General features: G+C 39.2%; 1 protein-coding gene across 2 annotated transcripts in view; it reads left to right on the top strand.

Moving 5' to 3' along the window:
• Positions 1–17,394, top strand: part of GLRA2 (glycine receptor, alpha 2) — a 203,705-nt gene that overhangs the window by 63,809 nt on the left and 122,502 nt on the right. For both annotated transcript variants that reach the window (XM_008585837.1, XM_008585838.1), the window contains exon 5: positions 17,143–17,225. In XM_008585837.1, the coding sequence (XP_008584059.1) occupies positions 17,143–17,225 (83 nt within the window). The remainder of the gene's footprint in view (positions 1–17,142; positions 17,226–17,394) is intronic.

A 17,394-nucleotide genomic window follows, 5' to 3' on the forward strand; every position in this document is an offset into this window, starting at 1 on the left:
TAGATCTAATAGTGTTTGCTGTGTAAATCTGGCTGTTCTGACATTAAGTGCATATATATTTATGACTGTTATGTCTTCTTGATGGATAAGTCTTTTTATCATTATATAGTGGCTTTCTTTATGTCTTTTTAGGGTTTTTGCTTTAAAGTCTATTTTATCAGGTATAAGAATAGCTACTCCAGCTTGTTTTTCATTTCTACTTGCATGATATATCTTTTGCCATCCTTTCACTCTTAGTCTATGTGTGTCTTTACAGGTCAAGTGAGTCTCTTGAAGACAGCATATTGTTGGGTCCATCTTTTTAATCCAGTCAGTCAGTCTGTGTCTTTTGTATGGGGAATTTAATCTCTTTACATTTAGAATTATTATTGAAAGGTATTGATTTACTCCTAGCATTTTACCGTTTTTGTTTAGATGTCTTAAGTACCGTTTGTTCCTTTCTTTCTAATTTTCTGTTTGTCTTCTGTATTTGTTAGTTTCTTGGGGTGATTTTTTTCTTTTGTTAGCATTTTTGTTTTGCTGATTGGTATTGTTCTTTCTTGGGTATTCATGGCAGTGATGGCTGTTTTTGTGGTATCAAACCCAGTACTCCCTTGAGAATTTCTTGTAGGGCTGGTCGTGTGGTAGTGAACTCCCACAGTTTTTGTTTGTCTGAGAAACATTCTATTTGTCCTTCATTTCAGAAGGATAGCCTTGCTGGCAATTTTTGTCCTTCAGTGTTTTGAATATATCATCCTGCTCTGTTCTGGCTTTTAGGATTTCTCATGAAAAATCTGATGTTATTCTGATTGGGGCTCCCTTATAGGTGACTTGCCGCTTCTCTCTTGCAGCTTTTAAGATTCGCTCTTTGTCTTTCAGTTTTGCCAGTTTGATTATCATGTCTTGGAGAGGATCTTTTTGGGTTGAATGTGTTTGGGGATCTTTGTGCTTGCTGAATCTGGAGATCTGTGACTTTCCCTACACCTGGGAAGTTTTCTGCTATTATTTCATTAAATATGTTTTCAATGCCATTTCCTTTTTCCTCTCCTTCTGGAATACCTATGATTTGGATATTTGAGTGCTTAAGGTTGTCTGTAGTCTCTCTTAGATTTTCTTCAAAGATTTTTATTCTTTTTTCTGGTCTGCCTGTGTTAATCAAACAGCGTGTCTTCAAGGTCAGAAATTCTCTCTTCTGCATGTTCAAGTCTGCTGGATAAACTCACTGTTTTTTTTTTTTTTTTTTTTTTTTTTTTGTTGTTGAATGAATCCTGCAGCTCTACAGGCTCTGCTACATTCTTTTTCAGGGCATTGATTTCTTTGTACATTTCTTCTTTCAGGTCCATTATATTTTTTCTCACTTCATTGTGTTGTCTAACTGAGTTTTCTTGTATCTCATTTAATTTCCTTAGAATTGTTACTCTAAATTCCTTGTCTGTCATTTGAAAGACTTCCTGTTCTATAGGATCTAGCACTTGAGAGTTATTATTTTTCTTAGGTGGTTATGTACTTTCTTGATTTTTCATATTTCTGGTATCTTTCCTTTGGTGTTTTGTCATTGTGGCCGGGGGTATCACAGTCCACTTGTTTTACCCTGATGTCTGGCTTGGATCCTGATGGGACTGCCACTTCTGGTCAGCAGGAACTCACCTGGGCTTGGGTTCCCACTGCAGCTACCTGTTCTAGGACAGCTGTCTTCAGGTGTGGGAGCCCCAAGTTTCTTAAGTCTCTCCCAGTGGTGGGGACCAGCCTGGGCCAGAAGTCCCACCCTGCCTGCCTTTTCCAGCATGGCTGGCTTGGGGTGTGGAGGCCCTGAGCCTTTTAAGTCTCTCCTGGTGGTGGGGACCATCCTGGGCCAGAAGTCCCAACCCACCTATCTTCTCTGGCATGGCAGGCTCGGGGTGTGGGGGCCCTGAGCCTCTTAATTCTCTCCCAGTTGTGGGGACTGGTCTGGGGTGGAAGTTCAGCCCCACCTGCCTTTTCCAGGATGGCTGGCTCAGGGTGTTGTGGTCCCGAGCCTCTTAATTCTCTCCTGGCAGCATGGACCAGCCTGGGCCAGAAGTCCTGCCCCACCTGCCTTCTCTGGCTCGGCTGGCTCAGAGTGTGGGGGCCCCAAACCACTTTAGTCTCTCCTGGCAGTGGGGACTGGCCTGGGCCAGAAGTCCTGCCCTGCCTGCTTTCTCCAGGATGGCTGGCTTGGGGTGTGGGGCTCCGAGGCTCTTAAGTCTCTCCCAGCGGCGGGGATGTGCCTGGGCCGGAAGTTCCGCCCTGCCTGTCTTCTCTGGCATGGCTGGCTCTGGGTGTGGGGGGCCCCCAAGCCTCTTAAAGTCTCTCCTGGCAGCCAGGACTGGCCTGCCTGGGCCAGAAGTCCCACCCTGCCTGCCTTTTCTGGCCCAGCAGGCTCGGGCCATGTGGGCCCAGAAGCTCTAAAGTCTCTACGCAGTGGGGAGCAACCTGAACTAGGGTCCCACGGCACGTGGTTCCTGCCTGTTCCAGTGCAGGTCTCGGGTCTTCTGCCATTGCTCCTTGATAGTTGCAAATTGGTCGTTCTGTGGGAGAGAGCAACACCAGGAACTGACTATTCCGCCATCTTGACCAGAACTCAGATTTTTTTAAAAATTTGAAGTTACTTTGTAAAATATCTAATCCAATATCTTTCTTTTACTGATGAGAAAGTGACTTCTTTCAGAAATTAGGTGAGCCAAAATAATAGCACTTAGAAATAGGAAAGGTAGGACAAGAATCAAAACTTCTTGACTTCTCTTTCAATGCTGCTATCTCTTTCCCCACATTAATTCCTTATCTACTCCAACACAAGTTCAACGACATAAACAGTACAATTCCAAAGATGTGTCATTTTGGAGCCAGCTTTTTGGGAGAGCTGTTGGAGGAAGAAGGCAAGATTAGTGATGAGAACTCTATTAGTCTGTTTTCTGTTGCTCATAACAGAACACCCGAAACTGGGTAATTTATAAGAAACAAAATTTATTTCTTAATAAGTGTTGAAGGCTGAGAAGTCCAAGGTTCAGGAGGTGCATCTGGTAAGGACCTTCTTCTTGGTGGGGACTGTGTACAGAGTTCAGTGGCAACATAAGGTATCACATCATTAGGACTGGGTAAGAATGAGAGATCATTAACTTGCTTTTTCCTCTGCTTTTAAAGCCACAAGAGCCACTACTATGATAAACCATTTATTATCAACCCATTAATCCATGAATGGCTTAATCCATTCATATGGACACAGCCCTCATGATCTAATCACCTCTTAAAGGCCCTACCTTTCAAATACCATATTTGGGATTAAGTTCCAACATGGACTTGGGGGGATATTCAAACCACAGTAAGACTATAAAGTGTCTTCAATTTTGCATATATCTGAAGACTGTTTAAATTCAAGGTGAATCAATTGACTTACAATGGATAGGAAGATCTATTTGATAATTTTATATAGCATATGTAGCTAATATAGCATATCTACTTTCTGAAAAATTTTACTATCCCAGGTATCAAAGAGCTGAAGAGAGCCATTAAAGTCATTTAAGTCAACTCCCTGACTTCAGGCAACCTGCTGAGAACCCATTCTATATTAAAAGATATTCAGAGAAGGAGATTCTAAATTCTTTCCTTGGGTCTTGCAATAATAATAAGTTAGTCTAACATTGTAAAGAAATTCTTCCTCATATAACTTAAATCACCTGTGTTGAAACTTAAATAAGTTGCTTATTCCTCCATCTTGTTAACATGATAAACAAATGGCCATCATTTTTAGAAGGATAAAAGGATTACCTAACTGTTTTTGCTTTTAAACATTTTGTCCCCCACCAGAGTTAGTGTACATATGTTTGGTCACTAACAATATGCTGCTAATTTAATTTTACAGTGTATTTAACCTCAACACCAAGATGTTCTCTTCATTTTGAAGTTTTCAGTTTGTTGTACAGTTTGGGACCCCCTACTCTGAACCTTATAGTATTGAATGCTATCCTGGCTACTTCTGATACTGGAGCAGACATGGGCTTTAGAGTCAAACACCCTTGGGCTTGAGTGTTTGACCCCAGCACTAGCTGTGTGATTTAGAGGAATTTGTATTCTCTTTGAACTTTTCAGCTTTGAAAAAGATTATTTGGTTATAAGCCTTAATAGACTACACTATATGTTATTTTGATAGACACTCAAAAATGGCATTGCCATACACTCTAGGGCTCTTGGTATAGTCTTGAAATTTAATGATTGTGCTTTCTGCTCCAGCCTCTAGGACAAAGAGTAAACTGAATAAGATCAATCTTTACAAATTCAAAACTTGAAGGATGGGGCAGACACAGTCTTTGAGCATGACCATAGAACAGGAAGTTCTTAACCCGAGGGCTAGGTGAGAACTCCATGGGGTCCTTGAACCTCCCAAGAAGTGTATGCATATTTTGTGTATTAGTGGATTTAAGCTCTTTTTTGTTTGTTTGTTTAGAGGAAAATGTCCTTATCTTTGTTATAGAGGCTATGACCCTCCAACTGTTAACAGCTTTACTTCCAGATTTATTGAATGCCTCCAGAATGGGTATGCCTGACATGAAGTTGTTAAGGAAACATTGTTTGCCTTCAGCATCTTATTTGACTAAGCAGGTGCCCAGAGGCCTCATGCTACCCTCAGACTGCAGAGGGTCCCCCAAACCATAAGTAATTAGCATCCCAGATCATCAAGGCATCTGCTCACCTCATCATCAACCTTTATCTCACCTGAAACTTATTCTTTTACAGCATTGGAGGTGATTTGCTTGTTAATCCCTTTTCATTCAATTCACAATTCCAGGTGTTGATGATTCAGTGTTCTACCTTCCCAGTAGTGCTTGAGTTGTAATAGAGAACTCTTGGGGATTGACGTGCCTTCTCCCTCTGATCTACACTCCACCTACTCTCAGTGGTGGCTAGATTATAGGAACCATTGAAAGTAGGTGGAGTGTAGATTTCTAGAAAGACATGCAGCAGTGCCCTCAAACAATCTTGTCTAATGACCTACTCTACCCACACACGTAAAAGGCCAACTTTTCTCGATGGCCTCCCATCATTGACTCATCCTACAGTCTGATGCAAGGACTTCAAAAGATTCTAACTTTAGTCATAGAAGATATTTATGGCATAGAAAAAGAAGAACATTCTCTCTTTAGATGTCAGAGCCAAAAATAAAATGCACAGTGAAGTAAGACCTGCCTAAATGTTACCAGTGGTGATGCTTTGATTATCTCGCTCTCAATTTTGATGAGACACGTAAGCCCATATTTTCCGTTAGAAGGCAGCTATGAAAAGCTATGATTTCTTCTCTCTGTGCATACTTGGACCATGTTTATCTCTATATCCTATAATCCAGGCAAAATTGCATTCTCATTTTCCAACTCTGTGTCCAAATCCTCATTAGTTTTGTGACTTGACTTAATGAAGTGATTAATGACTGTAACATAAGCACCCACATCAGAATTAAGCAGCAAGTCTTTAGAGAACTGCTGAGAAATGCCATGGAAACCACAATGATTCCATTCTTCCTAGAGACGAGCAAGGATGGCAGAGTGGGAGGTGCTGGGATGCACATATGCTGGTGGATTCAGGAGCTGAGCTAAGTGGTGCAGAGGGGGTATTTTTGGAGAGGGGGCCCCCCAAAAGGGGGCAACTGAAGGTAGAATTATTAAGGTCGAGAAAGCATGTGTGTACAGAACAGACTCATGAGCTGCTGGAAAGCTCTGTTGCCGTCCTGGCTGGGTTCAGAAATACACACACACTATGGGGCATAATATTGGTTGAAACACACCAGAGTAAGGATCTTACCCTCTTTTGAAGAGAAAGAGGGAATTGTACAGTGAAATATATGGCAGCTGGCAAGACCACTTGTCCTTGACTGTTTACCTGACTGGAGTAATAATAGCGACCAGTAGGTTTTCCTCCTTTCGAAGGCAACTTTCCATTGCATTAACATTCATCAGAGTTTGCTCTTCAGGCTATGGTGCAGAGAAAAGAATACTGAGAAGGTAGCCCAGGGCATTGTGAGCTTCACACTTCCGTCCATCATTCACTGTATTCTCCAGAATCAGAGACCAGCTTCCCAGCCCCATCAGTTCATCGTTGTGAGTCCCAGTTTCCTCTATAAAATCAGATTGAATCAGGAGATTAGACAAAGGCTGGGGCATCTTCTAGCTCTATCATATTATAAGTCTATAACTCAAAATGACCTCCTTTTCCTTCCATGAAACTTTTTTCTGGTGAGTAATAAAAAGCAGGTTCTTCATGTCCCTTAGGGCTTGAGGTCAGCAAGAGGAGATTCTAAATTTCAAGGTGCCTGTCTCAAGCTACTCTTAGATCTTTGAACCCTTCTCTTCTAAACTGAATACTGAACTCCTGAGGAGAGGAACCTGATTTGGAAGTGGGGTAGGGAAGTTTGTACTACTGGTAGTTTAAGAGACAGCCCTAAAATATTCCATATATATATAGTTTATACAATGACAAATACTCATTACTGAGCACCCTCTTGAGAAATTTTCCAGTCACAAACTAGATCATTTTTACTCTCTGATTCAATCAGCAGGAGTATCCATGAGATGTTATTTTAGAATACGTTCATGCATTATGGGTTTATATACTTTTATACAAGTATACAAAGATGTTTGGCTGGGACAATAACTGAATATGTAGAGTAAAGGATTCACAGGGTAGATTTGAGCCCCAAAGTTGAAGGGCTAGTCTGCTATTATTCATTACCTGAATTTCTTTGAGGCAGGAAGTCAAAGGAAAATCTGAGGTCCTGGTGAGCCTATTCAATTTACGCCAATGTGGGCTTCTACCTTGTCCACACTGCTGCTTTTGAAAGGTTCCCTGGGGACCGGCCCGGTGGCGCACTGCTACAGTGCGCTGCTTGGGAGCATGGCGGCGCTCCCACCGAGGGTTCGGATCCCACATACAGACCGGTTCCCGCTCACTGGCTGAGCGAGGTGCGGGCGCAACACCGAGGGTTGTGATCCCATTGCCGGACACGAAAAAAGACAAAAAGGAAAAAAAAAAAAAAAAAGAAAGGTTCCCTGGATGGCATTAATCCCCACATAAACATGCATAATATTGCCATGGCTCTTATGAGACACACGAATTACTTCAGTGCCTTCTTATAGCGTATAATCCAAAGGAAAGGCACTTCATTTTAAATTGGGAAAAATTTGTTCATCTGCAAAGCTCAGCAGTCTCTCCAAAAAGTTTTCTCCTTGCTTTTGGTGTTTAAAATTACAAACCAAAATCTGTACTGAAGAGGATACAATGTTTATCGTTAGACAGTCATTGAAAGACAATTAAGTACATATATAATTATGTGAAGTTTCACATGTGACACACGCTCAGAGCAAAGCCATCCTGTATCTGATTGATTAGTTCTTTCAAAAGAGAAAACAAAGATTTTATTTAATGTTTCATTTTACTAGGGATATTTTGCTAAATTTGAACAGTCAGAGAAGGATAGAAAGTGATCAGCAAACTAGGGGATTAAAGACAGAACACTATGGGGGTGAAGCAGATGTGAGCTCTGAGGGTCAGGAAGACTGAGATTCAGTCCTTATAAGTGACCACAAGAAGTCATTTAACCATTCTTTGATTTGCGTTTTCTCAGTTCCAGATTCAAACTAAATGTTCAATGAATGTCTTAATCACCCCTGAGTTGGCTGTAGGATAAAGAGGAGGAAGGGGTGGAGATAGTTCTCTAACCCATACATATGAACATTTCCTTATTCAATACCAGTACCATTCCAGATCCACTCACCTTCCACACTTAGCTCAAATCCAATGAATACTCTTCTTGTCTTGGGTTTCCTCCTTCTGGGAGGCATGTGGCTCCTAAGGGAGGTGATAGTTGCATTCTCCTTTCAGATAATGATTTGTCTGGTGCTGGGCCTCCCCTTTAGCTGCTTGTGCTTGATTTCAAAATGTTATCCAATAAAGGATGGACCATCCTACTATCTGACCAGAACTCCGTTCTCTCTCCAACATTTGCCACCAGAAACAGTGGCCAGCAACTCTCCACCAGTTACCACAATAGAAGTTTCAATGCAGCAAAATACCAGCCAATTAACACAATTTCGCTTTCAGCTATCAACAGGTACAAAGTTACTTTGGTTTTTTCAAAACCGTATTTGCAGTTTATAAGCATGCTGGCACTTGTTCTCTTTCCCCCTTCGACAAAAGTAAGATAATCCCAAACAAAATATTAAGAAAATTGCTATACAATGCTTTTCTCTCTCTTAACCTCAATACCACTGTTAAATAGCTATAACATTAGAAACATAGTGACAATGGACAAGTCAGTTCTCATTATTTTAATGTGCAGGCTAGTAACATTTTCTTTGTGAATGTTTGCGTGTATAAATAAATACTAAATGTGAAATGATTTTGAAGCTTAAAATGTAACTAAAATGTGAGCAGTATTGATTATTTAAATCTTCGTAATTTGAGCTCTTTTTTCTGGTGGTGTTCAATTTAGCACTCTCCTATTCAACACCTTCAAAACATTTTTGCTCAGGAAATGTCAAAGCATTTGGAAAAGTTTTAGCTGCAGATTTATCAGTTACTCTCCAAGTTGAAGCCAATCCATATTTGGACTTAATTAACATGGGCCAACCATATGTGTGCACATTTTCTGAAGGGACCACACACAGATGGGAGCAGATATTGTATTTTTGTCCTTCCCAGCTAGGATTGCTCAATGCATATGGGTATTTTCTATGATGCCTTTATAATGTTTGGTAAACATGGACCTTCCTAGTCAGCCACTGGGACTTTAGTCAGGGGAAGGAAGTAGAACAGCTGATGAGCCAGGCAGTATGCCATTCCTCTCCTCCACATCCCAAGGTCAACAGGCATAACAGCATAACGACAAAAGCTTAAGTGCTTATTTGGAATTAACTGAGAGGAGAGAGTCTGTCTAATCATACAACTCAGGACCAACCTGGGGTTTAGATCCAGCCTCAGACAATATTGAAAAAATGTTGTATCTCTGGTTCCCAGCCACACTGTTCTGAACCTTGTTTTCCATCTAGTCTTATCCATTTCTTTGATATTCTCAGTGTCAAGGTCTGCTATTGGAGATATCAGTAGGGAATCATAGAATCTATCAACTCATTTACACAAAGGAGGAAATAACTAACGGTACTTGAAACACTATTTTCTTCCTAGGTTTGCATTTTAATAGTCATGGGAATGTTTAGCTAAATGTTTATTAGTTGATTATATGTAGCAGCTAAGAGTTGGAACGTATTTGAGCAAGGATGTATTAGGATCTTTCTGGAACTCCTTACAATTTGCACACCATAAAGTTTTCAAACTTTGCTCACGTGGAAAGCTTTTACAGGTGCAGCCACATCTGTCCCTGCCCATGGACTAGTTGACCAGCTCTGGGAGTGGGTTATAGAGCTTTCAGAAATAATGAGTTTAAAATTTTTATTCCTTGCTTGCCTAGCCAAACTTGGACCAATTATTTTTGTTCTCTGTGGGTCAAAATCCTTGCGTAAATACCTTGGGTTTTGATTCAGGAGCATCAAATGATTAGTGCAAAACACGCTTCTCTGATAGACCCAAAGGACCCTCTCAAACTCTAGGTCTGTAAGGATAGGTTATCTACTCTGCCTAATCAGTGTGAGTGCTCATCTCGGCCCCAAGGGAGTAATTAAAGGACCTTTACCTGATTCAGTTCATGTGTGTCTGATTTACCTTATCAAAAAGGACTCTTTACATGGGGAAGTTGGACTTTAAAAAGTTGAAAATAAATTCACAATTATTGGGGTGTATACATATGTAATTCTGACATTAAGCTGTGATCTCCCTAAAGAGAGAAACTGTCTTCTTTCAAGTGTCTGATGCGTGGTGCCCAGTAAATACTTGCCAAAATATTGCTGAATGAATATACTAAGTTACAACCCAGATGAAGTCTTGCTTAACACCAATCCCTCCTCAATAAGGGCCTAGAACTAGTCCTCCCCTGCACTCTGTCCTCCTTCATGACCAGTACCATGAACTTTTGTAAATGTTTTGTTGAAGTTCATGCAATGCATGTTGCAGCCACCTTCTTAATTTCTTCTGAGATTTCTTGGTGGTTGAGTTTCCAGAGATCAGGGAGGGTAACTTGATACACTGCCACCACCCTGAATAGAGTTCCACTGCCTACTTTGCAGATTCGTGTGTGTTAACAGGCACGCTGGTTTTGGCTTCTTCTCTACCTCACCTAGAAACTGTCCTCCCACCCCTCTTAGCAGCTCTCCAGTCTTCTAGCCGCACCCACCATATTCTTGGTTGCCAGTGGACTAACCTTGAATTCAGTGCCCTGACTTTACCAGTGTGCTTCTCCATTGTGATTGAGACTGGTGATTAACCACCCCTCACCCCCACTCCTCATCTAATTATCCCTAGTCCAATCACTCAGCAGCCTACTTGAGGCTAATCGTCCTGCCCTGGTGTCGAGTAGAAACAATATTTCCCAAAGAGAGTGCTACTGCTACTGAAAAATTGCAGGGTCCTTTCTCAATCCTCTTTCTTATTTCCATTTCAAAACCTTCTCCTTTTAGCCTATTATATTGACAGTAACTAAACACATCCCTTGGGACGTGCTGAAGTAGTGCTTCTTCAAGTGTGCTCCAAGACACCAGCATCAGTTTCACCTGGGCTGCTTATCAGGAGGGCTTGAGAATCCACATTCCTACCAAGACCCTCAAAAGACACTTATGCCCACCAGAGATTGAAACCCACTATGCTAAAAGATGTTTTGATCAGACAGCCATCCCAGCAGTGTCTTTTAATCCAGTGATTCTTTCTTCCCTCTCTCCATGTGTGGGTCATTTTAATGACACACTTTTAACTTGACTTCTAACTTGCTGTCAGGCTAATTTCACCTAAGGTACAGGTGGGTTAAGATGGCACTTTTCTTCAATACTTGATGTGTTCCGTCAAATCTCCCTGACACTAGAATGTCACATAGCTCAGGAATTTCAAGGTACAATGGGGAGGAAAGATTCAACAGATTTACATTGTACAGTAAGGCCTTCTTTATGTTCTCAGGGAAAGAGTGGATTGTCTTCTAGGATGGTGGATGACAAACTCCTGTGAGGGCAATAAATACCTCACCTATCTTCCCACATTGCCAAGAAGTTCCTACTTCAAGAAATGTTTTTACTTGCACTTAAAGCGTTCATCATATTCAAGAGAGTAAATTCACCTATAAAAGGAAATCCTTCAAGCTGGTCGCCTTCACTTACAGTTTAGAATCATAGAAATGCTGAGCCAGATGGGGGTGGGGGTGGGGAAGAAGGCCCAGAGATTTAGTCGAGATCAAAAAGCTCTTTAGAGGTAAGCCAGGTCAACCACCACGTTCCCAGGCTGTCGGGGGAGGCTGGAGGAGTTTTTAAAAGGACAAGTCAGAGTTCTGGATGCCTGAAGAAAAAAGAGGGTTATCGCTGAGCAGGTACAAGGTCACTAAGGTGTCTATGACCAACTCTGCTGGCTTCACAGACAAAAGAGGATGATAAATCAATAACAGATTCTATTCCTAAGGAGGAAATGCTGTAGAGTGGAATTTGATGTCAGTTAAAGTTTGGTCACTTACTGGTTTTGTGAGTTTAGGAACATGGCTTAACCTCTGTGAACTTCAATTTACTTATCTCAGAAATGGAGATGATGCTGTCTGCCTTGTGTGATGGTACTACACGACTGTAAAATAACAGGATTGCTTGATCCACAGAAGGTGTGTGGAGAATTATGATTATTAATACTATCATCATCTTCACTTTAGTTTTTATTTTTCCTAGAACAATGTAGTTTCTATCTCCTCTGATGTATGCATGTACCAATGAATGTCCATAGTGTCCTTTGTAGAGTGTGCTAAATGTGGTTCCCAACAGAGGAACAACAGCAACATCTCCAAGACTCTCTTGCTCCTCCTGAAAAGCACAGAAACATCCTCTTGTCCTTCTTTAAACAAAATGGACTACTATAACCATTAGAATCAACTCTCCCAAAATACAACATTGGCTATCTTTGCTTTAGGCGAGCAGACCACTCATTAAAATTTGTATTTCTACCTGAAAATTCATTTTCTTTTCAAATGGTATTTTTACCTCAAGGATCTCACTGGGAATGGACACCCAATTCTAACAGTGAGTTCCTTATGAATCAGTAGTTACCTTACAAGTCAAGGAGCCTTTGTTGGCCATAACGCTGTCATGTTAAATAACTAATTTGTATTCTTTTTCAAAATTTTTCATTTATTTTTAATTGACACATATTGATTGTACATATTTATGGAGTATAGAGTTATAGGTCAATACATGTGTACAATGTGTGATGATCAAATTAGGGCAACTAGCATGTTCATCTTTGCAAAAATTTATCATTTCTTTGTGATGTAACCATTTGAGCTCCTCTCTTCTAACCATTTGGGAACATACGTTAAATTATTGTTAATTATAGATGCCTAGCACTACTGTAAACTGCTAGAACTTATTTTTCCCCTCTAGCTGTAATTTTGTATCCATTAACCAACCTCTCCCTATCTCCACTCCCCTTTCTCCTTCCCAGCTTTTGTAACTCCAATTCTACTCTCTAGTTCTATAAGCTCAACATATGTGTGTGTGTGTGTGTGTGTGTGTGTATTCTTCTAGCAGTGTGAGAACAGACCTGGCCCTGAACTCAGCTACCTGACCAAGGCTGGAGGACAGGTGGACTGACCTTCTTGGCTTTCCTTCAGCTTGATTCGCCTTATTTCTAGTGAGAATCTGCTAGCCACTTACAGAGGGGGCCAGGCAGGCTTTGCTGGCTTCCTTCAACAGTCTCGGAATTTGGCAACACCCCATGGGCCCTGATGTCCAACCTCTTCCATTCTAAATCCTTTGTCCTTTCCCATTCCCGCAGAATAAAAGCCTGAAATTCTCCCATGGAGCTTTAGGATGCTGATTCATTCATTTGTTCAACAAATATTTATTGAATACCTACTCTGTGTCAGGCATTGTTTTAGATAATAAAAGAGAGTAGATCTTGCACTATAGTAGGGGATAAAGATAAAAAGCAAATAAAAATATTATAATATTTGATTTAAAAAACTGTAAAGGTAACTGAAGCAGTTCATAATGTCTGCATCTATCAGTCATTTAAATAAAGTATAAATACAAGAGTTGGTTTTATGAGCAAGGTGAACTGCATAGGACTGTAGTAAGGAAGGGAAAGGGCAGGAAAGGTGAGATTTGGGGAGACTGACTTCCTTTTCTTTGTTTTATGCTTTGCCTTTAAAATTGGAATGCTTGCTCAGCCTTCTTCCTCTTGGTAAAGAAGCAGGGCCTCTGTAAGGAAACTAGTCCTTCCCTTTGCAAACAGGAGCAGGAGTGCCCTTAATGCACATGGGTTGCCTTGAAAGTGGGGGAATGGGTGTTAACACATCAGGAAATCAGTTCTTTAACAAAAATTAAAAGGAAGAGGGGTGGCCTCAGCTCACTGCCCTCAGGTGCAATGGCCTTAGTATTTCAGACTGTGGGGAAGAGGAGAGCAAATCTGACATGCTGTAGGCAGTGTCAGCCTGTTAGAAGTCTGAGTTCCAAGCAAATTTGAAAGAATACTGGCTTTTAATTAAAAGTACTTAATTCTGTGAGACCCACCCAAAACAGGTGGAGAGTCAGAGCAAAGGAGATAAAAATTGTTCACATTTTAGTATATTGTATGTTTCAGCCTTATTTGTGGCAATTTCTGCATCTCTATACAAAATAGTATCAAGCATGTTTTTTTCCTTGAGGATCACGTTTTTAAAATCACACACAGAAAAAGACTTTTTAAAGAAGCAAATGGGGTGGTAGTTACTTTTGGAGGGTTTTGACTGGAAAGAGAGGACAAGGGAACGTTCTGGGATGATGGCAATATTCTAAATCTGAATTTGAATGCTTGTTAAACAGGTGGATATAGATGTAAAAAGTCATAGCATTGTGATTTAAGATTTGTGTATATTTTACTATATTTAATGTATACTTCAAGGGAAAAATAAGTAATTGGAAAACTTAAATTTTAGGCCTTCAAATGTGTTTGGTAAACTAAACGTCATAAATTATGGGCTCTGTGGCCTGTTCTGGGACTGATTAGATCTTTACAATCTCTTCCCATGTGCACAGCAGATGACATTATTTAACAAACTGAGGAGCTGTTAACTCTCCTCATTATTGGCACCCATTGGGTTCCAATACAAAGGAAATTAGAAGACCAAATAAGGAAGAAGGAAAATACTGAGAGAAGATTCAGAAATAGTTTCATGTTTATTTGGAATTTTTCTCAGTGGGGTCTTCCATGCTGTTAATAGTTTTGACCCCCAAAATTCTGGGTCCCTGTAGGATTGTTAACATCTGCCACAAAGTCAGGAATAATTGTGTGTGAGACCCTTGCTCCCAGAATAAATGTGAAAAGTTCATTTCTCAAAAGAATCAAATTCAGCAAGCCTATGATTAAGAATATCAAAGTTGGGTTGTTTCCAATAGCAAACAGTATATAGTTGACTTCCATGCTGCATGTTCTTTTAAGCTGTATTCATTTCCACTATTACTATTTTCTAATTTCTCAAAACAAAACTTTTCAAAATCATAATGAAATTTCCAAGTTTTCTGCTTTTGATTCACTTAAATTATCCACACGCCATCTGATTATTTTCATATGTTGGACATTTTTTATTTTTAGTTTTAATTGTATACTGACAAATTATAGCTGTGTATATTTATGGCACACAAAGTGATGATTTATAAATACAATGTGGAATAATTAAATCAAGCTAATTAACATATTGATTACTTCAAATACTTATCGTTTTTTTGTGGTGAGAACATTTGAAATTTATTCTCTTAGCAATTTTAAAATGTACAATGCATTATTATTTACTAAATTCACCATGCTGTGCAATATGTATCAAAGAAAATAAAAACTTATCTCTCTTGTCTAATTGAGGCTTTGTAACCTTTAGCAGCACTATTCACAATAGCCAAGTTATGGATAAACATATTTTTGTTTAATGAAAATATTTACTCTTTAAAAAATAAAAAAGAATAAATAGATCCTCATTATGGTAATAACAATTTTAAGCCCATGAATCCTTTTGAATTTTTTCCCCTTTCAATGAATTATCAGATTTTTTTTCCCAAAAGATTTTCATTTTAGTTCTTTGACTTTGCCATTATTTTAAAGAGTTCATGGCATTAATCTCAATAAAATTGTGTTTTCAAAAAAAAAAAAAAAGTCTTTATGCTGGGGAAAAAGCAACCGAATATGTATATATTTATATCTATATCTATAAATAAACTCCATAACTGACAAAATTATTTTTTCTGTGTAAAATGTTATTTTTAAGTTAGTTATTTAGAACTCAAAACCGTTTTTTTCCTTTAGAAGCATGGTGCTTGAGTTCTCAGAAGAGCCACCAGAAGCTAATTTATTGAGCAGTGAAGGTGAAATATTGTATGTTTATGACAAAATTTTAATAATAGTAATACTAATATAATCATATCAATAGCAAAAATTACTGACTAAAATAGAATTTTAGAATTTTACCTTTTGGCTATTGTTTGAAGAAAGGCACATTTAATGACATGAAGACGGGAAAGCTGATAAATAGTTTTTATGGACATTTTCAAATAAGCAATACTTGTCAACACAGATAATGCAGAATAAATAAATAAAGAATAAAAACAAAATATGAATCATCACACCAACCGGAAATATCTACCTTTAATACAGTGGTGTGTTTATTTCCAAGATTGAAAACATATTTTTACATAATTGAGATCACACTGCACACTGTTTTGTATATTGCTTTTCCCAATCATTGTTGTATTTAAATGACTTTGAATATTATCAGCCTGGATTCTTTGTCTAATCTCACTTCAAATCCCCAAACTTTTCTTTCTTTAAAATAAGTGGGCCACAGATTTTTGGTTTTGTTTTTGCTTGAACAGCATGTAGAATGCAGCAGAGAAAGGAAAGAAAAGGCAACCAGGAGGGGAGAGCGAGAATGAGCATGACAGAAAAGGAGGGTTTAGGTAACAGTGCAAGAGGCAGATGGGTCTTGGGATAGAAAAGATGTTTGAAATACAATAAACACAACTTGGAGCTGTGAACTTTAGAATAACAGAGATTCTAGTATTAGAGGCATATGGGAATAAGCATCATCTTATTCTACCTCATCATTTAATTGATGAGGAAACAAATGTTTAGTGAGTTTAAGATCTTGCTTAAGGGACAGAGATAGCTTGAGGCAATACTGGAAGGGAACCTAGATCTGCTGATTCTCAATTATAATTTCCTTCCTTGTGTCTCTGAGGTATAGAAACACTGAAGAGCAAGAGGCGTGCAATGTCTCTTTGATGACTGAAAAGTAAACGGTGGAAAAAGATGGTGGCTCAATGAATATCCTGATATAAGGCTAGGCCGCAGCTGGCTGGAGCTCAGAAAAGTTAAGGAAAGGAAAGGGGAGCACAGTAGTCCCTGCTGGGTGTGGAGAGGTGAAGACTATGTACAAATCACCAACCTTAAGTGGATTTTTTCAGCTCAAGGACTACTTGCTGTAGAATTGTCAAAATTCTAGAATGAATGTTACAATATAATGTTAACTCATCTGTGTAGGTTAGTAAATAAAAACAAACAAAAAACTGTGGAGTTAAGTATTTGCACATTTGAAGAAAGGAGAACCAATTCTTATCACAATCAGTTATCCTTATCACTCATTTATTGTCCCTGAGGCAAAGTTCACTTATCCAAGGTATAATTCTAAAACAGTATAATCCTTATGTGTTTTGGACATCAGTGAGGGTAAGAGCTCACTGTTCTTGTTACGCCACTTCTCAGTGATCTTGTTTGTTCTAGAATAAACTTGAGATCAGTGCCATTGCTGGAAGGAGGAGGTAGTCAGAGGCTGGAAGACAGAAAATAAAGAATTCTGGTTATGGTGAAACACTGCAATATTTAAAAAATTGCCAATGACTACTCTTCATTTGGAAAACAGAAGGCACTGCCCTGAGTGAGAGTTTAGATTTCATTATTTGAATCAATGTCACTTTGCTTAACGCCAAATGTATTTTTGTTTGTTTCTTAAGAATCAAACCTCACAGATTTAAAACTGGTTTAATTTTTTTTTTCTTTGCTAAGACTCACCTTGACCTTATCCTGTCCCATGGACTTGAAGAACTTTCCAATGGATGTCCAGACCTGTACAATGCAGCTGGAGAGTTGTAAGTCACCACTGTTGAAATGATTGCCTGCTTTGTTGTAACCAATGAGGTGGTTCTTTTAATATGTTGTTAAGGAGAAAAGATCCATAAGACTCATTTTCTATCAACTTACCAACCCCCAAGGTCCTAATATTTTTTTTTTTTTTTTTTTTTTTTTTTTTCCTTTTTT

This window comes from Galeopterus variegatus, unplaced genomic scaffold (genome assembly GCF_000696425.1).
Source record: "Galeopterus variegatus unplaced genomic scaffold, G_variegatus-3.0.2 Scaffold3732, whole genome shotgun sequence".
In the NCBI taxonomy this organism is placed as follows: Eukaryota; Metazoa; Chordata; class Mammalia; order Dermoptera; family Cynocephalidae; genus Galeopterus; species Galeopterus variegatus.